At 50.6% G+C, this 24,237-nt stretch overlaps 2 protein-coding genes across 4 annotated transcripts; both read right to left on the reverse strand.

The window, feature by feature from the left end:
• Positions 1-337: 337 nt before the first annotated feature.
• ncoa6 (nuclear receptor coactivator 6) lies at positions 338-13,856 on the reverse strand. 3 transcript variants are annotated; one of them, XM_083674923.1, is made up of 18 exons: positions 13,777-13,856; positions 12,056-12,370; positions 11,653-11,808; positions 11,071-11,193; positions 10,694-10,816; positions 9,539-10,453; positions 8,646-8,792; positions 7,411-8,465; positions 7,115-7,257; positions 6,895-7,013; positions 6,413-6,792; positions 6,077-6,304; positions 2,750-5,909; positions 2,510-2,566; positions 2,298-2,328; positions 1,659-1,700; positions 1,270-1,403; positions 338-702 (listed from the first exon to the last, which is right to left on the reverse strand). In XM_083674923.1, the coding sequence occupies exons 2-18, from the start codon at positions 12,321-12,323 to the stop codon at positions 656-658; spliced, it is 7,128 nt and encodes a 2,375-aa protein (XP_083531049.1). In that variant the 5' UTR covers positions 12,324-12,370; positions 13,777-13,856; the 3' UTR covers positions 338-655. The 3 variants fall into 3 exon arrangements, with proteins under 3 accessions (XP_083531049.1, XP_083531048.1, XP_083531047.1); XM_083674922.1 differs by having other exon boundaries at positions 2,298-2,325; positions 7,115-8,465; XM_083674921.1 differs by having other exon boundaries at positions 7,115-8,465.
• Positions 13,857-13,976: 120 nt separating this feature from the next.
• Positions 13,977-23,028, reverse strand: ggt7 (gamma-glutamyltransferase 7). The gene is made up of 16 exons (XM_083675604.1): positions 22,931-23,028; positions 21,998-22,512; positions 21,515-21,741; positions 21,061-21,212; positions 20,596-20,713; positions 20,368-20,435; positions 19,287-19,360; positions 18,884-19,077; positions 18,568-18,655; positions 18,010-18,137; positions 17,773-17,861; positions 17,366-17,518; positions 17,012-17,129; positions 16,696-16,833; positions 16,014-16,113; positions 13,977-15,750 (listed from the first exon to the last, which is right to left on the reverse strand). Exons 2-16 carry the CDS (start codon positions 22,215-22,217, stop codon positions 15,575-15,577), a joined length of 2,043 nt encoding a protein of 680 aa, XP_083531730.1. The 5' UTR covers positions 22,218-22,512; positions 22,931-23,028; the 3' UTR covers positions 13,977-15,574.
• Between the last annotated feature and the right edge of the window lie 1,209 nt (positions 23,029-24,237).

Consider the following 24,237-nt stretch of genomic DNA (forward strand, 5'->3'; position numbering starts at 1 on the left):
ATACTATCAGAAGATAACGGCAAAATCACGCAGTGTTCCCCCCCCCTCGACTTTGACATGTCTTTAAAATAACATACGATGTAGTAGAAATGGTTATTACCACAAAGCATTTACCTGTCCTGATAATCACACCAGGTAGAAGAAATGTGAAGTAAAGATTGGGTCCTCTCTTTACAGGACTGCCTTCAGGTGCAGTAACTGCAATGTTGAGAGCATTCAACAGATTCTATCCCCAATGAAACTGAAAAGTGTGGATACCGTACGTTTGGGTGTCGATGACTGCAGTCTATCCAGATATGACAATAACAATGATGGAAGTATAACACATGAAACCATATCACAGGACAGAAAGTAGTAGAAAATTTAATTCCATTTTACAACATAACTATACAATTGAGTTTTATTGTCAGTCTCCTCTTCAGGTGATTAATCCAGCATTTTTAAAAAACAAAACACAACACATTCACACACGTTCACGCATCCTAACTACAATCTCACATGATAGCGGGGGGACAAACATCAAAACCATAATTATTTTAACACAATTATCTGTACATGGTTACTTTCTCCGTTGCGAATTCATAATCCAGGAGAAACGGCTCATCAAAACAGAAAAAAAAAGACATTTACAGTTCACGGGTTTTCACCACTGTGGTTATTTAGACTTCCTTCGCTTGGCCTGGGTAGGACTGGCACCCGTTTCTGTGAGGAAGAGAGAAAGAGGGATCGATTCATAAGTGCTATATACATCTAATACATCATCATCATCAATCTATTAACACCCCCCGCGATCGATGGATAGGTATTAGATAGGACGTTAAAGCTCATGAGTTTGCCGCCTAGTCTCTCATTCAAAGCGTCCTCCAAACTAAAAAGGTGTCGTTTGTGTACTTGACTTTTCACTTCAGTAAAAAGTGACGTTCCAGCGAGCGTGTGGAGCCAATTTTTGTAGTGTCGAGTGTTAACGTTTATATTAGGCTACTACTCAAATCAAATCAGATTTTATTTGCCACGTGCGTCGCATACAGCCGTAAATGACAGTGAAGCGCTATGCAATCTTGTTCCTCCATCAACAACAATCAACAGATAAGCAGTACAATATGATCTAGTAATAATAAACCAGTGACAGTAGTAGTGCATAAGGGTGTAGTGTCAGTAGCAGCAGTAATGACTGTAATAATAACTACAGTAATACAATGTCATGTGTATGTAGCAGCAATCATTATTATACTACTATGTGTGGTAGTACTTGTGTGTTAGAGTGTTTACCTTTTGCAGCAATACCGGCTCCAGGCCTGGCCGGCCGTTTCCTCTGGCCTGTCTCCGATACCGGCTCCTCCTCCACCTCCTTATCAGCCCGGGAGCTCCGTCTGCTAGGACCCTTCGGCTTCTCCACGGCGCCCCTGATAGCGACACACAGGAAGACAGGCAGAACAGGGGGAGGGAGAGAGAACATTAAAAGGAGAGGATATTAACAATACCAAAAGGAGGAGTAACTCTGTACTCAGTGAAAATTGGAATACCGCTTCGGAGCAGGCTGTTTTTCCTCGTCTACCACAGATACAGGCCGTCTTCATCCCGTATGAATCCGGTAAAATAAAAGGGTGAGCTCGGTCACTGCTTGTGTCCGGGCCGCGCGCACACACGTAAATACATACCTTGGGACTAAGTTGACGGGCGTCTTTCTTTTCTTTGCCCATCTGTGATAGAAGTGGAAAAACAGCGGTAAACTAAACTGTTACGCTGAACAAACATTGGTTTTAGTCCCCCAACACAATGTTAGCGGTGACAGCAATCCCCGGAAAATAACTCATTCAGACATGGCCTACTTCTTCTTCTGTCGTTACACAGTTCTAAAAGGAGTGGTGACGTTTGTTTGACATGCATTACGCTTCGTACAGGTTATTATTTCGCATGCTAAGCATACATACCCAGTACTCAGTGCCAGCGCCCACGAGGCTCATAGGTTTCGGCCATGTACCCCCCTGGCCAACCAAATAATACTCCCTGAGTTTCAGCAGAGGTGGAAATGCCTGAGCAATTCCTCTTCAGCAACATGGCACTTAAGACTAGGCCAACTTAACACCAGGTCAACTTAACACCAGGCCAACATAACTTCAGACACCAATAAAAGATTAAGAAAGAACACTAATAAACTGAACCAAAGATGAATGAAATCCCCCCCCATTCACCCCTGTGGCACAAGAGACATGAGTTTTAATACGTTTGTTATAACATATTGTTATAACATAATCAACAGTTTCATTTCATTAGTAAATACGTTGTAAGAATCTTACCCCTGCTCGGTTACAGTGGACACCTCTTCTGCTGGAGAGGAAAAGAAACACAAAACAGTCAGTCATACCATCTAGGTTTGGTTTACAGGTGATGTAATGTAGAATGTATCCTAGTGATATCCCATCACGTGAATGATCCATTTTCTCCATTGAGAGAGCCATGGTGAAGCTACCTCCACCATTGTGACAAGGAGAAGTATCACAATGCTCACCAGTCTTCTCACTGGCAGCAGGCTCCTCTGGCCGTGGAGGTTCAGGTTGGACTGGCACTAGGGGGAACGACAGAGGTTAGAATCAGTCATACGTCAAACATGGGAGACACGTGGCTACTCTGCAGCAGATGCCCCAAATCCACCTGGCCATCCAGGTGACAACTTGCTCCACTATTCAGACTTGCTCAACTATGTTCCCAGGGTTGCAAAGTGATGATTCATTTATGTATTGATGTGTACCTGGGGTGGTTTGAGTGTTCTCCGCAGGTGCTGAGGACTCAGGTGGGGCCGGCTGGCTGGGAGGCTCCATTGCTGAGGGGGCAGGCTGGTCGGGCTGTGTCCCTGTAGGGTTAGGGGCTGCTGGGGAGGACATGGCTGGGGAGACCTCGGGAGGATTGGGGGGTCCAGGGACGGCAGCAACATGAGTGGTAGAAGGGGACGGACTTTGGACTGGGGCCGGGGGAGGGAGAGGGGTGGCAGGAGGAGGGGAGGCGGTATGGTTAGGGGCAGGGGCTGGGGTTGAAACAGGGGTAGGGGTGGGAGTAGAGGCCGGTGCAGGAGCCTGGTGAGCAGCTTGAGTAGGGGGTGGGGCAGCAGCTTGAACAGGGGGTGGGCAGGGGGCCGGGACTGGAGGTGGAGTGGTGACTTTTGGAGCAGCAGCAGTGGTCTGGGATACAGAGACTGGAGCCTCTGTCTGGGTGACAGGGGCAGGAGGAGCAGGAGGGGAGGCCTGAGGGGGCACAGCCCCAGCAGCAGGCCCTGCCTGGGCAGTCCCCTCCTGAAGCACAGCAGGGCGTTCTTCTGGGCTCTGCTGGGGGTCTGGTGGACTGGTCACAGGAGCACTAGCCTGGGCAGGCTTGCTCTTGGCCTGGACAGCAGAGGTCGGGGACAGCGGGCTCTTTCGAGTGGCGGGTGGGGCTCCGGGGCTGGAGCAGGGAGGAGGGGACGCCAAGGGCTGCTGGAAGGGGGATGAGGCTGAGGGAGAGGGGCTGGGACGCGGTGAAGGCTGCCCGATAGTGGGGCTGGATTTCTGAGCAGGGGGCACTTCACACAGGGTTTCCGTTTTGGGAGCACCGGGACCTTGCTGTTGGGGCGGAGGGAGGGTGGCAACTGGGGCTGGGGCTGGGGACGACCGGCTAGTGGCTATCTGGACCTGCCCGACAACTGTTCGGACAGGTTGAGTGCTGGCCACGCTGACCCCAGTGGGCTGGGTGGAGGCTGGGGCTGGAGCCGAGGTGGGTTGGAGGTTAGTGGTGGACACCTGGATGGGCCCGACCATCACCGGCTGGGACACGACAGTGGTGTTGGGCACCACAGACGCAGCCGGGACCTGGAAGATGGGGTTGATGAAGACAGGGGTGGTGATGAACTGGGGTGGGCGGGAGGTGGGGGTCTGCTGCCTCACGTCCTGGGGCCTGATGCTTTTATTGGGGAGGGCCACCATGGTGGACACGATGGTCGCGGGTGCTTGGGGGGTGGAAGAGGAGGTGGAGCTGATGGGGTTGGAGGTGACAAACACGGTTATCTGGTTGGGGGAGGTGGACGATGCAGGTATCTGTAGAACCGTGGGGATGCTGGCCAGGGGTTTGGGGCTAGGGTTGGGGTTAGGTTTAGGACTAGTGGTAGGGTTGGGATTAGGGACTGCATTGGGGCTGATGTTGGACTTGGGACCGCTCTGACTGATGGTGGCTTGGTTGGGGCCAATGCTGAGGCTGACATTGGGACTCGAGGTGGGGTTAAGGATAGGGGCGGGGCTGGGGGTAGGGTTTGGGTTTAGGTTCGGTTTGGCACCAGGGTTGATACTGGGGCCGGTGTTAGGGTTAAGGTTAAGATTCAGGCTAGCGTTGGGGTTTAGGCTGGGGCTTGTGTTGGGGTTAAGATTGGGGCTTGCATTCGGCTGTAAATTAGGACTGCCAGCGAGGTTTGAGAGTTTGGGGCTGGGGGTTGAAGTGGGCTTGGGTTTGTGCTCTGGTTCAGTCACAGCAGCAGTGGCGACCACAGGAGCTCCCACATCTGAGCTCTGAGCAGCGCTGGGGAGGCTCAGCTGGCTCTCTGGGTTCACAGGAGGTTTAGGGCTCTCCTTGCCTACAGCATCCCCAGCAGGAGCACTCTGAGTGGGCCTCGGAGGCACGCCGGCGGTGCCCGAGTGATCCAGCAGTTGGTTGAGAGAGGTTGGAGCGTCCTTGAGAGGAGGTAAAGCCTCTGACATTGACTCCTGCTGAGGATCTGTCTGTGTGCGCTGTCTCTCTACTGACCCTGCCTGCTCCAGCCCAGCTTTAGCCTCCTGAGGGGCAGGAATGCGAGGGCTAGCCATCCGGGGTGCAGATAGCTCCCTTAGAGGCTGGGGCTGGGGCACCTGCCGCTGGTCCACGCCCACCATCCCCTGCCCTTCCCAGGCCACTTCAGCTGGGTTACCCTGCATCCCCTGGAAGGGATTCTGGATCTGCTGGGCATCAAGGCCCACCCCCATCGCTGGGGGCATAGACACCGGGCTAGGGGGCACAGGGGTGGAGCTCAGCATCATGGTCTGTCCCTGTGGGTTGACCATCTGCTGCTGGTGATGAGGGGAGGTGAGAGCGATCTTTGCCCCCTTCTGCCTCCCCGGACTCGGGGTGGTAGCTTTGCGGCTGGAGGCCGGACTGGATCTCCGGCTGTTGCTGGGACTAGCCCTCTTGGCTTGCCCACCCCCAGACTGCTTGTCCTGTTTCCCGCCTGCGTTTGCCGCTACACCACCCGTGGGGAAGGACTGCTGGCCGTTGTTAGCGTTGTTAGCATTGTTAGCACCACTGCCTCCGTTGTTGTTACCACCGGGAAGAGTTAAGCTAGGAGGGGCCTGCCCTATGGCTTTCAGAGTGGTCGGGTTCAGCCCCTGCTGGTCAAACCCCCGGCTCTGGTTGGGCTGCCTGGGGGGCAGAGGGATGTTGATCTTGGGGGGGAACAGGCCCGCGATGGAGGCGTTGAGCCTCTCAGGGGAGAGGTTGATCTCTGAGGGCTCAGTGCTGGGCGGACGGTTGGTGGGGGTGAGGGGGTGGTGGTAGGGCCTGGGGCTGGCCCGGTTAGGGGTTTTGGGCCTGGAGCTCTGGGAGGTGGTGGGGACGTTGGGGAAGTGGAGGCCTGGCATGGGGCCACCCTGCTGGGGCTGTGGGGGGAGCTGCTGCTGGGGACTGGCTCCAGAGTGCTGGGGCATGGGTGAGGGGCCATGGCCCTGCTTCATCATGTGAGTGTTGGGGCCCTGGTTCACCACCATCTGCTGGGCCCCGTTCCCTGGCTGCATGCCCATATCTGGACCCCCAGGTCTGTCCTGCATGGTGTGGCCCACTCCGGAGGCCTCCTCAGCCACCGTGCCCTGGGGCCCCTGCCCTGCCTCGGGGTGGGACATTCTCCTGGCGCTCCCAGCCAGCTGAATAGGAAGAGACAGAGAGATGGTACATTATAAATACCCAAAGATCATGAGACAACACGAGTACATTCAACATATTTTTGTTGTTGTCAAGGAATATAATGAATAACGGGTTGCAAAACTGTCTCTTAACCCAACAGATAATAAATGTAGCCAGTAGCTCCAACCTGGGGGTTGACCATGAGAGGCATCCCTCTGGGTTTGTCAGGGGAAGGTGGCACGCCTCCATGGCCTTGCAGGTTGATCATCACAGGCATGTTGCCCTGCTGGGAGACTGGGAGCCTCTGGGCCTCCGCGGGGTTCACCATGCCCCTGGGAGGGTGCTGCCCGCCTGGGGGGATGGGCATTCGGTTCTTAGCCTGCTCCTGCTGCATCTTCAGCATCATCATCATCTGCTGTTAAAACAGAACATCGTCGGATTTCATTTTTCCATAATGAAACGGATTAGTCAAATGTTATTGAGGTTAACTGCCTTAAGAGCAGCGCCTGGCAACAGGCGGTACCTGCTGTTGCTGTTGTTGAAGGTGTGGCAGTGGCGGCTGCGGTTGTTGTTGTTGTTGTTGTTGTTGCTGCAGCTGGTGGGGATGCATTTGAGGCTGGCCTTGGGGTTGACCTTGAGGCCCTGTCACTCCCTGCTGCCCTGGGGGAACCTGGAGTCCCTGCATCTGCAGCTGCTGCATTTGCTGCTGTTGCATTTGTTGTTGTTGTTGTATCTGCTGTTGTTGCATTTGCTGCTGCTGCTGTATTTGCTGCTGTTGCATTTGCTGTTGTTGCATGTGCTGCAGCTGTTGTTGTTGTTGTTGTTGTTGATGCTGCTGCTGTTGAATGAACTGCATGGGCACTTGCTGCAGGACTCTCTGATCTCCAGGCTGGCCAGGGAATCCTAAGACGGGAAAAACAAAGAGCTAAGGCACTGCCACACACAGTCGCAATTACAGACGCTAAACGCATGAATATACAGGGCCTGAGGAGCCAGAGGCATTACCTGAAGGCCTGTTGGTGAAATCAGAGAGTTTGGGGCCAGGTGTGTCCATCCCCACGCCTTGCTCCCCACTCAGCCCTGGCAGCTCCGAGTCCTCCAAGCCAGCAGCCGCATCCAGACCTCTGGGGTACGGAAGAAAAACACAACATTTGTGAACCACCGTAAAGACAATAAGACATTTCGATGTTACTACAATGACGCACAGAGGAAACACAACCCTTACCCGAGCCCCTCTGCCGGCTGCTGTCCCTCCCCGACTTTGGGCTTCTTCTTCCGTGGTGGTTTCTTCTTCTTGGGTTTGGCCTGGTTAGGTCCCCCGGGCCCTTGCTTCCCCCCTGGCCCAAACTGGCTGGCCGAGATGTCGCTCTGGAGTAGGTTAACCAATAACGGACTGGTCAATGTCACATCCTTGTTCACTGGGAACCCCCCAGCCTGCCCACACGGCCCCCCCATGGGCATCTGACCCGCAAACTGGGGGTTAAAGTTCATGCCATGACCTGGGAAGTGCCCGTTGCCCACCTGCATGTGCTGGGGACCTCCCATCATGCCCTGCTGCTGCTGTTGGGCCTGCATGTCAGGGAGCATCTGTTGGACCCCCATGTCGCCTGTACCGCCACTGGGGTCCCCTAGAGGATGGGGGTGTTGCTGAGCTACCTGTTGTTGCTGCTGCTGCTGCTGCTGTTGTAGCATCGCCTGTTGTTGTTTCTGCTGCTGCAGCTGTAACTGCTGCTGAACCAGAGGGTGTCCGCTGGGGAGCCTCATCTGCTGTCCATGCATGCCCATAGCTTGGTTGGGGTTACCGCTGATGGGAACCTGTTGGGGCTGCTGCTGGCTCATCTGTTGATGTTGTTGTTGCTGTAGTTGTTGTTGTTGTAGCTGATGCTGCTGCTGTAACTGTTGCTGTTGCAGTTGAGCCATTTGCTGCTGCTGCTGCTGATGCTGCTGAGGAGTCATCTGCTGTTGCCCTACCTGCCCCTGGAACTGAGCCAGGTTACCCTGCACGTTCGGAGAGGGACCGCGCATCATCTGCCCCGGCATGACCCCGGCTTGAACCTTACCCCCAAATGCCTGTTTGTTCCCCTGCATCTGATTGGCTACCATCTGTTCCATCATAGAGTTCTGTTGTTGTTGTTGTTGTTGCTGCTGCTGTTGTTGTTGCTGTTGTTGTTGCTGCTGCTGCTGTTGTTGCTGCTGCTGCTGTTGCTGCAGGAGCATTGCTTGGTGCCCCTGACCTCCAACCATCTGACCCTGCCCATGCATCACCCCCTGGGCCTGCTGGGGCATCATCTGCTTGGGTGGGGTCATCCCTCCTCTCTGCCCGGGGTTGAGGGGCCTGGAGAGGACAGTCTGCCCCCCACCCTGGACCATCTGGCTGGGGGAGGAGGCCACAGGCTGGGGCTGGTGCTGTAGGCCCATCATCTGAGTCTGGAGGCCGGGCTGGGGCTGGCCTATAATTGGCCCAGCGGTGGTGCCTATGGGCTGGCCTGGCATGCCACTGTGGAGGCCCATTACGTTGGGCTGGGTGTGAGGGGGACCCTGCATGGTGTTGGGGGTTGAGGCCAGGGACTGAGCTCCTGGAATTAGTTAAATTGCACAATAAGATGAACTGGTGGCTCGTTATAGAATAACATGTTGAGAAAATTAATCAGAGCTACACACAAACACACAACTGTGGCACAAAAACATTGATTAAATTCTGTTCTGAAGAAGAAAAAAGTTAGTATAGTCACTCCTAAGTCTCAGGTGTTGTGTACCTGTGTGCGTCATGGCCTGGCTGCTCTGGAGCTGCTGATTGGCTCCTCCACCAGGTGTACCTGGGGCACTAGCGGTCACCTGACCCGGGACAAACGTCTGGTTTCCTGGGACGTTAGGGAAGCCCATGGGCAGACGCTTGGGCATACCTGCGATCAGACATACCAAAAAACAACTAAATACATTCATAAAATCTCTCATATTTACCTATATTTACCAAAACCTACCAGAGAGGGGTCTAAACAGGCCTACTATTTTGGTGCTATTCCAAGAATGATGTGCATCCGCCCCATTTGCTCGCAACACACACACACACACACACACACACACACACACACACACACACACACACACACACACACACACACACACACACACACACACACACACACACACACACACACACACACACACAGCTAGTTTCAGGTACAAATACATTTATGAGTCTCAGAGCATCACTGTAGTTTAAGAGGAACTCATGGTAACACTAAGTCTAATACCATACACTATAAAAAGGGCTGGTTAATTCACAAGCAATTTTCATAGCAGCAACACCAGCTAAACGCCACAAGCAAAGACAAACAAACAAAATGAACCTCTTTTTTCATTGGCATGTGTCAAGTGTCTTCACTGATCAAATGAAGACTCATCGACCACGTTATATATTTGCTTACATGGTGTTGTATCAATTTGTTGAAAATAGATTATAGGGGGCCCTCACTAATCATCGCAAGGTTCTTGGTTCGATTCCGACCCTCGACATATCTTGCATCCCTCCTCTCTCTCACCCATCCTTCCTGTCAATCTCTACTGTCTCTATCCCAATAAAGCAGAAATGGCATAAAAATATATTTTAAAAAAAAGAAGTAGAAAGAAAACAGATAAAAGTGCGTACCGCCCATTCCGCCCTGATGAACCTGAGGTACAGGCTGCCCGTGCTGGGACATTCCCATGAACCCCTGCTGCATGCTACCCTGCTGTCCCAGGACTGCTCTGCCAGGGGAGCCCACCCCTTGGGGGAAACCCTGTGGGGTCGTAGGTCGCGGGCCTAGCTGGGCCTGACCCTGACCCATCATCGGAGGGGTCCCAGGTGAGCCCTGCTGAAACGGGGACGGGGAGGAACCAGGGGACTTGGCCGTGAGGTTGCCCTGCGGCCCAGACGAGGGAGGGAGAGGCGGAGGCGGTCTGGGGGGTCCTGCCACCACGCCTGGCCCTCCCTGGAGGCCTTTAGGCTGTGGGGCTGCAAACTGCCCCACCCCTGGCTGCTGCTGTTGTAACTGCCCCTGCCCCATGGCGTTGAACACCTGCCCAGCCTGCTGGCTACCAAACGGGTAGGGGGGAGGAGGGTGGCTTGGGGTCTGGACCGTGGCTAGGGAGGGGGGCCGTGGGCCCATCTGGGCCTGAGGTGGAGCCTTCCTCCAGGCCGGGCCACCGGGCTGGGCAGGCGGGGGTTGTAGGACCCCCGAGGGCAGCTGGTTCCAACCGGAGGGAACGGGCATGGGGCCGGAGGGGTTGAAGGGCCCAGCTGCTGGGAGTCTGGGGCCCAGCTGCTGGGAGAGCTGGGCCTGTTGCTGGGCCTGTTGCTGGGCCTGTTGTTGTTGTTGGTGCTGCTGCTGCTGGAGCTGCTGCTGCTGGAGCTGCTGCAGGGCGGCCGGGTTGAGCTGTCTCCCAGCCTGCAGGGCCTGCATGTGGTGGGCAGCCTGGGGGGGCAGGGGGCCCGGGCCATGTGGACCGGCCTGGGGGTGCTGAAGCTGCTGCTGCTGCTGCTGAACCTGAACCGACAGACCCGACAGCATCGGGTCCATTGTATCTGAGGAGAGAGGACAAGGCATCATCTCACCAGCTTGACCACCCCCCCCCAGCTTGACCACCCCCCCCCCAGTACAACTGAAATGAACAAAACCAAGCGGATCTACAGATACTGAATTCCAAATAGATTCCTCGGCCCTAAGCCTCAACAATTCTTACAGACCTGAAAGGTTTGGATAGGTAAGACACCGCTACGATGGTTAACGGCTCCACCGAGCCGAGGGGAGCAGTGTGTTCCTACCTGTCTGTGAGGGAGGTCTGGGGGCTCTGGGGTGCATCTGCCCGCTGCTGCCTGGGACCATGGCCTGAGCTGCCATACTGGGGCCAGGGGGGACCATAGACGGATTGTTCATCCTCATGCCTCCTAGAAGATATTCACGCTTGCTTGTTTGTTTCTATGCATCGTAACGACATCCTGACGCAATGAAACTAGACACAGCAGATACAGCTCGATTCAGAAGAAGAAGAATTCATAAAAATGTGTTCACGAGGAGTTATAGAGTAACTAGAACAGGTAGGCGACCGCGGTCCGTGGAGTAGCCAAGATGGCCACTTTTGCGGTGTGAAAATGATCAACTCAGCCATTCATTGGTCTATCAGAGGATGCAAGTGTCGTACCTGGGCCTGGTTGCCCTGGGAAGCCTACGTCCATCCTCATCTGACCAGGTGCTCCGATTGGTCCGTTCACTCTGACCTCCTGACCTCTGTTCTGCGCCATGGCGACATTGATGGCGCCTTCGCCTGAACACAACAAACGCCACGGTTTCACAATTAGTAGGAAAAAAAGAGAGTTAACTCCTTCAGCGCCGAGGGGAAATGAAGTCGCTCAAGTTGTCAACATTCTAGAGTGCCACGGGTGACTTCATTCACCAGAAATGCATAAATGATAATGCTTCATGTTGTAGCCCTATCAAAGTATTGTTGCTAGATAAATACCGCATAGAACACCTGGCGCTCTAGGTGGTGAATGTTCCGTAACTATTTGCCATTATTATAATTATTTGCGGTGTCTATACCTTCGATCTGCACAGAGAGGGATGTGGAGTCTATACCTTCGATCTGCACAGAGAGGGGATGTGGAGTCTATACCTTCGATCTGCACAGAGAGGGGATGTGGAGTCTATACCTTCTATCTGCACAGAGAGGGGATGTGGAGTCTATACCTTCGATCTGCACAGAGAGGGGATGTGGAGTCTATACCTTCGATCTGCACAGAGAGGATCCCCAGGTCTCTGAGCTGCTGCTGGTTGTTCTGGGCCAGCAGTCGGAGTCGCTCGGCCGCATCCCGGGGAATGTTAAAGGTGACGCGCACGCTGTTCCATGGCTCCACGTGCTGCGGCTGCAGCCTCTCTGAGTCTGGGGGGGGGGGAGAGAGAGAGAGGGGGGGGGGGAGAGAGGGAGAGAGAGAGAGGGGGGGAGGGAGGGAGAGAAGAAAGAAGAGGATTAGAGAATAAGGGAGAAAGGACAGAAGCAGAGAAAATAATAATATGGAGGGGGGGGGGGGGGGCAATGTCTGACATCCTGGCTATCATGACACTTGATTTAACCAGTTATAAAAGGCCATCTACCACCAGTCTGTCACCTCCTGAAGGCTAATACTAACCCAAGTCCAGCATGTGTGGTATCCCATTCAGGACGCTGTCAAGCTTCTCCTGGAAGTCCTCATCATCCATGTTTCCTTGAAAAGCGACAAAGATGGTGGAATCTCTGTCTCCCTCCGGCCGGCGTGAAACACCCTCACCACTGGGACCGTCCGAATCCTCTCCAGCATCCTCTCCCACTCCGGAGTCCTGGTCGGAGTCGGGATCAGGACCAGTTTCCGGGAACTCTGTCCGTTGGGACAGCTGTGGTGAGGTGTGTTGGTGGGCCATCCTCCCCTTAGACAGGAGCGGCGTGGCAAAGACTTTAACCGTTTATGCTGTGCAACCAGGGGAGAGAAGAGACACTCTGTAAGCTTCGACGTGGCAGCATATTAACAATAAAGCAGATGTGGCTCGAAAGAAGAGAATTAGAGAATAAGGGAGAAAGACAGGGGATGATACATCTTTCTTGCTGACCGACTCACTAATGGCGAGGTCTTTTGCAAGACCATATCTCTAGATGTCAAGCTGGGTTCCGTTTCATACAAATTGAAGATGTGGAATACAGATTGGTGTGGAATAGTTTCTCACTTCCAGTTTCATCATTATGTCTTAACCTCTCTGGATGCCCTATTTGACTAATTTCCGCCTAAAAACCAGAACCAAACTTAACTGCTTATAAACATTAGAAATGTGATGATCAGATGCAAAAGCAGGATGCCATTTGACAGGTAACACCTTGAAATTTTGTGTGGATATGCTCAGATCATAGTTCAGAATAATATACTACACATGACAAGGAGAGGAAGTAAACAATAATGAAATTAAAGCAGAATTTGGGCCCGTCCGGCTTAAGAGGAGGCAGTTATTGAAACTGTTCAATCAGACTCTAATTCAAAGAACTGCGGGTCACGCAGTGAAAAGTGACAAGGAACATCAACTATGTATCAGGATATTTAGCTAGAACAACTATGGTTACGGTTGACACGAGTTAAGATAAAGTTGTTAATTGTATCAAGCAGTCATCAAAACATGTCTAGTTGCTACGCTCTCTAGGTCGTCGGATACAAAACAGTTCCTTGTCAAACTGGTCATCACTTCACCATGACATGTCAGGAGCATAATCCATAGCTAGCTACTACTGCACTAGCTGGATAACGTTGCAGATCATAATATACACCGTGGAGATTACAGAAATAAAGTTATACATGCCCAAAACAACAAGCGTCTCCTGCATTACAATCGCAGTATTCCCAAGCTAAGCAAACGTTAGCTACGTTAGCTATAGTACGATTCCGAGGCCTTGGGGGGGGGTTGCCATTTCCTTAATTAACGCGTTAGCTGGCTAGCTAGGATACGAACAAGACCTTGAAAGACTAACCAGCCGACTGGCTAGTCACCGGCTAAGTGAAGCCGCTGGTCCCTTCACTCGGTCGGATCGCAAACTGAGTGTCGGTGATGGACATTGCTCAGTTCAAAACATATGACAGGACATAGCCTAATGTGTTAGCTCCAACCAACACAGGCCTTACCGCTAGCTGGGTTAGCGACAGGACAGGCTATCGAGCTCTACGTTGAATTATACCGGTTAGCTTAGCCTGCTAACGTCAGGCTACTTGCTCATTATTTGCATAATGAAGTTGTTTCACCATCTGGGAGCAAGTTAACGATAACGTACAACAGCGTTATCCGCGCCTACGTGCTCTCACTGAACAACACAGGCAGCGAACAGTGAAATACTTACCAGATAAGTCCATTGGGAACAGGTCCAACGATTCGACGTCTGCTAACAAGACATGAACCGGGCAACCGTGGCAACACACCGCAACACATAAGGGAAGGTTCCCCCCAGGTTCCTGGGCTCGACAGAGCCCCCCACTGGGCAGGGCTGGTAACATGAGCCGCTTGTCAAAAGGCAATCTTGACAGATACTGTGTAAACATTTTATTCTGGGTCATATATAGGTTCTCTGGTCATATACAGTCGTTTTTTCAGTTCAAATTCAGTCTAATAAAAAGTAGCTGTAATGCACATAAAAACCTACTACTAACAAGTGGACGTCAAGACTGAAGTGGATAAAAGGCAGCTAGCAAGACGTTTCTTTCACCGAAAATAAACCAAAACACCACTGGCTTTACTAACAAAAAGAAAGATGCATTGCATCAGTGCAGGTTAACAGTGGCACAAGTTTATCAACTGATTTTAATTATAGGTCACAATGGGAAAGTTATGAGCTAAAATGGCAATTGGCTCTTTGAATATGGGTAGGCTACATGAAATAATAAATCATGTTTTTCTAAAATACAATAATTCAATACATTAAAGACATGGTCATAAAAGTATTGTCAGTAAAATATGTGTTTGAACAGTGCAAATGACAAAGCAATCAAACAAGCAAACATGTACAAAAATAGATAAAATCATTACACAAGCAATTCTTCATATGAACCTTTAAACCTGGTCATCCCGACCATACATTCTAAAAATGTCCCCCTCCTGAAAAAAAAAAAAAAAAAAGAAGGAAAAAACAACATCCCTTTTACAGAAACTACCCAAGATGACCAGCAATACTATCTGATTGCAACAGCTCTAAAAAATAAATAACATTCAATATTGACATGAGGACAAAATGACATTCCTGTGAGTGGACTGACCACTCTCTTGTCGAAACAAGAATCTCATCCGTTTCCAGTGGAAGTATTCACAAAATGGTCTCCTAGTAGGAAAAAGCCTAGTACTGTACATAGGTCTACAACACCTCTTAAACTCAAGCCACAAGAATCAGGGCAGTCACTCACTACACAGATGCACCAACAGTTACAGCAAACGTGTGGTCTAAGCATAGTGTACATGGGTGGCCTGCTAGCTCCTGAGTGCTTACAGGGGGAGATAAAGCAAGGCAATTTATATGCACTCATTCACTGCCATTTTGAATGAGTGTGGTATGAGAGTCTGATATGAAGGGGGGGGGGGGTCCCTCAACCAAATTAATGGGTGACAGAGCAGCATCAAGGCGTGAGCATGCCATCTGTGTATGTTTGTGTGTACAAGGGCATGAATATGCGTTTGTGTGTGTGTGTGTGTGTGTCTGTGTGTGTGTGTGTGTGTGTGTGTGCACGCGCATTGTTTATTGGACCTGTGGTGTGAGAAGCTCTTAGTTTCTCTCAGTATGGGTGAGTGTGTCCCATCTGGGTGTATATACTGTATAATGGACTGTGTCTGGCACAAGACAATACAAACACTGTGCATGCTTCACCCTCTGTGTGAGTAGAGGATCATATATACCATGAGAGGTTCAGCTTTCCATCAGCGCTTCTCCACACAACTACATCTCTATTTTTCTCCTTCATATTCATCCCTTCTTCCTTATCCTGGGACTATCAGCTCATTTGAGCATCATTTGTCCCCCACTGTGCTCGCTTCCCTTTTCGACCTGCATAGCCCTGCACACATCCCCCTCGGTACATCCTTCATGCCCCCTCCTCTCCTCTCCTCCCCGTCCCGCCCCCCCCACCGACCCTACCAGGCAGTGAGGGGGAGGGCTAGGGCATGTTCATGGACATGGTGAGCGCCGAGGCGTCAGCACTGCGGGGGTCCTTTACCCCAATGATGAGGTCATTGGTCCTCCTGGTGCCCTCCACCAATGACAGGACATCTACCCTCTGCACCTCGTGACCTTTGACCTGGAGCAGCTCCACATCCTCCACCAGAAACTCAGCTGGAGCAGGGAGGAGAGGAGGGATCGGAGAGGTAGAGGTGAGGGAGGGAGGGAGGGAGGGAGTGTTTTGAGAGACGGAATTGTGGTAACGGGAGGCATGGGGTGGAAAAAAACAAGGGGTGGGGGGGGGCAAAGAAAGAGAGACGTGGTCATTGCAACGTCATTATGCAACAATTCAACCAACATCATCTATTCAACCAACATCATCGGACAAAAGTCATAAAATATGTCCATGCGCATGCAGCTCTGTGGGACATACTCACAGTCCACCAGCAAGGTGTTGGGCTGTAGCTGGGGGTGGAGCCTGCCGTACGCCAAACTGTCACTCAGGTTTTTACGCGAGGAGAGAACGTTCATCAGGACCTGTCCCAGACCACGAGGACACAGGATGACAGTTACTGCTGCTACATACAGCACCAGTCAAACGTTCAGACACACCTTCTCATTCAATGGTTTTTCTTTATTTTTTTTTATTATTTTCTACATTGTAGGTTAATATTGAAGACATCAAAACTATGAAGGAACACATATGGAATTATGTGGTAAAACAAAAAAGTGTTAAACAAACCAGAATATGTTTTATATTTTAGATTCTTCAAAGTAGCCACCTTTTGCTTTGATGACAGCTTTGCACAGTCTTGGCAAGTTTATGTCCAAACTTTTGACTGGTACTGTACACTTGACATTGTATTACTATTGTTATTATTATTAATATAGTCATTACTGCTGCTATTTACACTACACCCGTATGCACTACTACTGTCACTGGTTTGTTATTACTATATTATACTGCATTGCTGATTTGTTGACTGTTGTTGATCGAGGAGCAAGATCCCAAAGCATTTCACTTTATAAATTACGGCTGTATGCGATGTCCATGACGAATACACGTTTGATATCACAGCACAGTGACAACAACGTCTATTAAACCAACCCATCCGTTACCTGGGTGATGCCACTGAGGGCCCGGTCCCCGTTGGAGGACCCCAGGGCCACGTAGGTGCCACACAGACCCAGGGCAGGCCTCACCGCCGTGGGCATCAGGAAGGACAAGGGCCTCTTGCCAGGCTGCAGGCCATTATGCTGCACAGAGACACGGTAGAGACAGTCAGAAAGTTGTTGATTGATGTTGTAGAGCTGCTCTGCCTTCAGCATTTCGCTGCATTGTATACTTGTATACTTGTATATGATGTAATGACAGATAAACTTGAACTTGAACTTGAACTAAAAGCGTTAGATCCAGTCAGAGAGGTGGCAGTACCGGGTTGGGTGGGGAGGAGCCTTGTGATTTATTGGCCCAGGAGAAGTCCAGAATCTGGCTGTTCAGCAAGATACCAGAGGGCGTCACTATTCCACTTCCAAACGGTCGATTCAGGGAGCTAGCGGACGATTCCAGGGAAAGGGTTTCAAAAGACAGCACAGTCAACAACGGCCATAGTCTAACACCTGTCCGATAGATAAATATCATACTGCATGACGTTCTTATACTCAATATCATCCTATCCAACAAGACCCACACCATACAAGCCATTATTCCTAAGCCACGCATTGATATGGGAGGGGAGATTCACCCTAAACTGCGGTTAGAATTCGTCTGGCACTTTCTTGAACGTACCCCATGACAGACACGATGAAGTCGTCCGGGCCCATCACCATGACCTGGCTGGCCACGGCGCCCTCCTCCAGGGCGTAGGACGGGGTGTAGTGGCCCGGAGGAAACGCCTGCGAGTCGTTGATCATCTGGCGGAGGAGGGCGGCCTCCGACTTGCTGCGTAAATGCATGGAGAGAGAGAGAGAGAGAGAGAGTAAGAGAGAGAGAGAGAGAGAGAGAGAGTAAGAGAGAGAGAGAGAGAGAGAGAGAGAGAGAGAGAGAGAGACAGAGACAGACAGAGAGAGAGAGGGGCTTTTAGGACGCCCGTTGGAAACCTTTTGCTTCAATCCTGCTTTGAGAAATACTATAATGCTGCTATCCAAATACTGATTGATTGAGTCTTGTTTTGAGAAATACAAGTCGGACCTCACCTCAGCATCTGATTGACTATCTCTGAGACTGAGGAGTCGTACATGGGGTCCCCTAGCCCACTGGCCAGGGCTAGAGCGATCTTCAGAGACTGGAGAGAGAGAGACACAAGCGTGCGGATGTGATCGTTGAGTCAGGACAAGACAGCCTAGGATTTGTTTGGGAAACGTACTGTGTACAAAACAGCATGGTACGGAGGTACGGGTTTGAAATGGCAACGCTGAGATGGGGTGCAGTACCTCGGCGATCCAGTGGTAGGTGCTGTTTCTCAGCACCTGGCTGGTGATGTTGTAGCCCTCCAGGATGTTCAGAGCCGTGATCAGCGCTGCTCCTGCGTGGGGCGCTGGGGCCGCCATCACATGATGCCCTGCGGCACAACAACAACAACAACAAGAGAGATGTTCTCAGTCTATCCAAGATGAGATGTGAGAGAAAGAGAGAGAGAGAGAAAAAAGAAGGGAGGACAGTCCTTCCTAAGACCTCTTCACCCCCACTACCCCCCTGTACTAACCCTAACCCTTGAGACCTCTACACCCCCACTACCCTCCCTGTACTAACCCTAACCCTTGAGACCTCTTCACCCCCACTACCCTCCCTGTACTAACCCTAACCCCAACCCTTGAGACCTCTTCACCCCCACTTCCCCCCTGTACAAGTTCTCTCCTGTTAATAAATAATAATAATAAAATAATAATAATAAATAAATAAATATATATATATATATAATAAATGTAAATGGAGGAGGGGGAGTAAATGATCATGAATTGGGAGTGATGCAGAAGTAAACCAGTGTTTACCCTGATAGATACTCTCTGCTGGCTGCTGCAAGACAGTGCTGTAGTTCCCAAAGTCGTCCTCAGAGATCACCCCCCCTCTGGCGCGCACCTGTTCCAAAACAAACGACTTTACACAGCGCACCCCGCAGGCCACGCCTCCTCTGCAGCCGCAATAGCTGGGCCAATGGAATACAGCTAAATGCTCGATGCCTCGCAGTAGGAATACCAAAAAAGAATGATACCACGAGAAGCACTGTATTTCAGAGTGGAGGCCATACAGTATTCATGACGACTTATATAATCACACAACACTGGGGTGGAACAGAGTATTGCTTACTGCGGTGACCATTTCCTGGGTCAGGTTTCCGCTGTAAAACTCTGAGACCCCATTGGCCGCGACGTCGTCCAACATGGCTGCCAGGTCGAGGCGTCTGGTGAACAGGCCGGAGAGGGGAGGCTGGCCGTTGGGGAGGAACAGGTCCCGGAAGCTCGCGGACATGTTCTGGTCCTTGAGTTTGGACAGGGCCTCGGCTAGAAGGGAAAACGTTCCAGGTGAGGTCTAGACTTTATGGTATCAAGGTCATATTGGAATGCCTCATCTTCCAAACTGATTTTAAAAAAACGGGAAGGCAATGCCATAATACAGAAGAGTTGAATGAAAAACAAATCAGGCCAAAAACACTGACCTCAAAATAACATTTTATTTGATGTTTATCACAAGATGAATTCATCACGCTTACCCAGGTCATGTGTTACATTAAATCCATTTCTAGCCACATCCGCAGCCATAGTAACCACCTCCTTCCAAGGCATTCTATGGAAAATACAGGCATACTGAGTTTGGATCGTTACCAGAACGTTTTATCTCCTAAATCCACTGTCAAGTATTATCATTAAGCTGACGTACATTCAGTGTGGGGCCCATGAGAGAATCAACCCCACAGCGCTATCCCTGCACAGCCCTATCCCTGCCAGGCTCAGATGTTAAACTGAACCATTGTAATTAACACATCATTGGTATAATTGCAGCTCAACTGCATAAGAGAAGGACTAATGGTGGCCTTGAACATGGTGGATAACATATCATTAAACATGTATAGCCTTCGATTCAGGACGCTGAGAGACACACACACATTCTTGTTTAGCTGACAGCTAGCTAGCCCGCTAGCTCCCAGGCTAGTCATTTTCAGAGCTGTTCAGTGAAACATGTGGCCAACCAGCCCTGCCAGGCCAGTGTAATTCTTCTCATTTCAATAGAAAGTCTGAACTGAACAGTCCCGATGTAATGTCGCTGTATATTTATGGGAAATAATAATTAGTGTATCAGTAGACCATATTGTATATAAATACACATACGTGTATTTGGCTCATGGCAAATGAGCAATAATATTGTTGCTTTAGCAACGGCAATGGTTTTGGAGGAAGAATGTCACCCTGGCTAGTAGAAATGACAGTCTGCAAGCCCAGCTGGCCCGTGCCCCGAATCCTGTAACTCCATCCCTGGACAGCGTCATCACAACCTGTCCTTCACACAGCTGTCCTCTACGTAGGGCACAGGCTGGGTCTGGAGCAGCACTGCAGGGCGCCCTTTCACTCTGTGACACTCCTCTCTGTGGCTGTAGGATCAAACCTAAAACGTCCCCTCCGTTCTTCCCAAAGGTGATCTTGCCGTTGATCTAACGACACAGGTGAAAGTGAAACCGACAGAACTCGCTGGATGGCAAATGTTCCTATTGTACCTAATCCTGTCACAACCTGTTAGGTCACTAAGGAAGGTTTGAAAAAAAAAAAAAAAAAGGCCATTGTTGATGGTAACATTACCTCCCGTAGAGCTGGTGAGCCTGGTGCATCCCACTGAGCATGCCCGGAACTCCTACCAGCAGACCAGGCTAGAACACAGCAACAGGAACACAGTGACTACATCTCCCAGAATCCTCTACTCTGATGTGCCATTTCACAACACGCGACAGCAGCATATATCTTTGAGGAGCTAGGGGGGAGGAGGATAAGGGGATATAGGATGTACGTAAGGACCAGGTCAGGTTTTACCTTGAGATCAAGTTTCGTCTGCAGCATCTCCTCCTGGATGGCAGAGGGTGCTGTCTCGCGGAAGTCGATCACCCTGGTCTCATTCTTACGGATGTCATGAACCAGCATCACGCCTCCGCTGCAGAGGACACAGGAAACAGCGGCCATCACCTCACCTCCAGGTTTTCAAATTTAAGTGGTACAAAGTTTCCAAATCTCCACGGCACTTGTTATTAATGTAACTGAGTGGAGATGCTAAAACTCACTCCTCAAGTTCAAACACCCCCACCCCCCTGCTAGCTTTTCAACAGCTTAGCTGGTCAACATCGGGTACTTGAGGAGACGGTCAGCACGTGTGTTGACGTGGGCAAGTCAGCGGTTGCAAGTTCGAGACTCGGAGCAAGTCGAATTGCGAGGCGAGGCGGGACGGGGCGACTGACTGCAACAAACAACTTGGCGTCTGTTTGACGCGTCCCTGTCACTCACCCGCCGATGCCAGAGGTGTGTGGGTGAATGACGCCCAGGCAGAGGGCAGCGGCGATGGCGGCGTCCACGCTGGAGCCCTGCTTCCCCAGAGCCTCGAAGCCCAGAGAGGTGCACTGGGCTACATCAGTCACCACCGCCCCCTGGTTGAAGATCTGGCACAGGGGGGAGAGAGATGAGTAATCATCGAGAGAGGGGGGGGGGGGGAGATGAGTAATAATTGAGAGAGAGAGAGAGAGAGAGAGAGAGAGAGAGAGGGAGAGGGAGAGAGACGGAGAGAGAGAGAGAGAGAGAGAGAGAGAAAGAGAAAGGGAGAGAGGGAGAGAGAGATTGGTAGTGGGGATAGAGAGGGTAGCCACGAGGGAGGGAGCCTGGGACGATAGGAGTATGAGGGAGGGACACATGCACACACACACACACACACACACACACACACACACACACACACACACTCTACCTGTGGGTTCCCAAAGTAGATCTGCATGATGAGCGCTACAGTGACCCCGGTGGCGAAGGTGAGGCAGGCCGTGATGATGACGGTCAGGCCGTCCCGCTGGCAGGCGCAGTCCTCCGCTAAGGGGTCTCTGGTGGTCTCCCGCAGGGGCGTGATGTCATGGCTGGCCAGGTCAGAGGCCGAGGACGGGAGACGCTGCAGGCGGGCGGACTTTAAGAAGGAATCTGGGTCTGAGAGAAAGGTCAAAGGTCAGAGAGAGGTGAGGAGGCGATGGAGGGGACACCTACTAGTGAGTTATTGTATTGACTATCACAGGTTCTCTCTCTCTCTCTCTCTGTGATGTTTGTCTAGAGATTGAATATTAATCTCAACACAGTCATGAGGTAGGGGTGGGACCTATTTAGACAATAGGTCATCAACTAGTCAAATAAGAGGCTAAGCCAAATGATAACAAACCTCATATAGGAGGCCTGAACAGTCTTTTACCTGTGTCTTGCTCACTAAGGAAGTTGTCGTCATCTTTACGCGATTTCAATGTGTTCTCCCCAGAAAGCACGTCGTCCTCCGGCAGCCGGGGGAAGCTGGTGATGCTCATGTAGTCCACCGGGGAGTAAGCACTGCCCAGGGTCGTCTCCTGACTCACGTCCTTCTCCGCCATGGTCCCACTGGAGTACCCGGCCACGGCTTCGTTAGCGGGGTTATACATGGCCTCGAGACACTCAACCGCCAGTAACGAATAATTAACGGTTAATAATCGTGCAACGTCAACGTCTGTTGACCGACAGACGTGGTTGGTTTCTCTTAAATAGGGCGACCTTCGTGGGACCAGCCTATGTAACGTGAATGATGGTTGTTGCGGTTAAAATGTTATGTTACGTTGGGGTCCGTAATGATAGCCTACACTTGTTATTGCTGTTTCGGAACAATTGCACTTGTTACGGATCCATTGTAGTCTACATCCCTAGACTACAGGTGATGAGGCATTTATCCATTCGCCAGACCTGTGGAAAGGGAACATGAATGTCGCTTGTTCTCAATAAAGCCATAGCATCAAATCAAATCAATAGCCCTACATGTGCACACATCATCATAACAATAATAATAACATAATATTAAACAGCCTAGGACCAATCGAGCAGGTTGACAGGATCTGTTGATATGCGACACACATTTCAGCGATATTGACGACAAAAAAAGGCAACTAGTTTTAATAGCGTTGGCATTTAACAGCACAAATGCCTAGCGTTGCGGAAACACGGTCTAACCATTTGGCATAATAGGCTCCTGTTCCCAGAGATGCGCACTAGGCTACAGCCCATCCATTGACGCATCGCTCAGATTTCTCTTTTGGTCTAGCCTACGACAAAAATAATGTTATTAGCCTAACATATTGGCCATAAATACGGCTTCAGAACTTACCTTCGAGAAACAGTCCGGCGACAGCAATGTTAGATGGGGGTTTTACGGGCCAAGACCCATTGAGGGAGGGATAATGTATCTTCCGACAGCAATCTGTAGATAGGACACTCCTTGATCTTTCAGATCAGTGACATCACTGAGGGAATGTCACCGCCTTAAAGGTACAAGTCACACTGGACATGGGAGAACAGGAGACTGGACTCACCTTAGCGTCAACCTGTTTGTGACAAATGTCCACGGGATGTTAATCAAGGTTTAGCTTGAAGGCAGACACAGTGCAGATAACATACGTTGACTATTCAAGTTGTGCGGCTGTTGCAATTAAAAGAGGTCAAACAAGTTTTTAATAGGATAGTGGAGCATCAGCTGTTGGTAATTGGAGCAGATTCTTTTGTGTTTACCTGTGGACCTCGCAACGCCAAGAGCGATTGGCTCACAATTTTTGTCCAGTGTGTGTGTGTGTGTGTGTGTGTGTGTGTGTGTGTGTGTGTGTGTGTGTGTGTGTGTGTGTGTGTGTGTGTAAAAACATATGATATTTACTGTAACCTACCCAGGGCAGGATCATGGTCCCGTGAGGCCCCTGGGCAAGTCTTTTGGAGGACAAGGCCCTCCACAATCAAAGTTACACAGTCTGCTAAACTTTTACCGGTGTGGCTCTCAATTGGTTCAAAGTCTAGGAATCTCTGACCCATTTGCTCAATGAGTTCCTCATATATTGTTGATGACAAATAGGAATGTGCCTCTTCCTTTTCCGCCAAACTTTTTAATATGTTCAGCTAAGAATGGGTCAAATTGTGATAGCAATTCTAGGATGCCAAGGAAACTACGGTTATGGGTTGACAAAACCGTTCATCATCTCCCCTAAATGCAAGTGCTCTTTCACCCAAGAACTTGATCACTGCTACAACTCTTTTCAAAATGTCCCTCCAGTATTTACATTCCCCATCAAGTTGTTGCATGAGATCTGCATCTATAGCACTGCATCTAAACCTTTGTTTTTGCAAGGCAAGCATGCATGATCTGTTCTGCACTCTTTCGTGTTCCCCTATTCTTTCAGAGTGCTTCCCGTCACTAAACCCCTGACTAAAGCCACCAAGCTTGCTGGAGAACCGTCTGTATGCAAAACACTACACACTACCTGTTGAGGGTGAGTATAGTAGCCACTGTCTAGAAACCTTATGCCTATTTGTCAATATACAGTTCAGAAGTTCATTGTTGAAACGTCTAGTCTTTCCACTAAGTGCTCTCTCAGACTGAATCTGGGTATTTTTCACGACAGTTTTGGAAGGGGACTCCATACTAATGCA

The sequence above is a fragment of the Argentina silus genome, assembly GCF_951799395.1.
Source record: "Argentina silus genome assembly, chromosome: 8".
In the NCBI taxonomy this organism is placed as follows: Eukaryota; Metazoa; Chordata; class Actinopteri; order Argentiniformes; family Argentinidae; genus Argentina; species Argentina silus.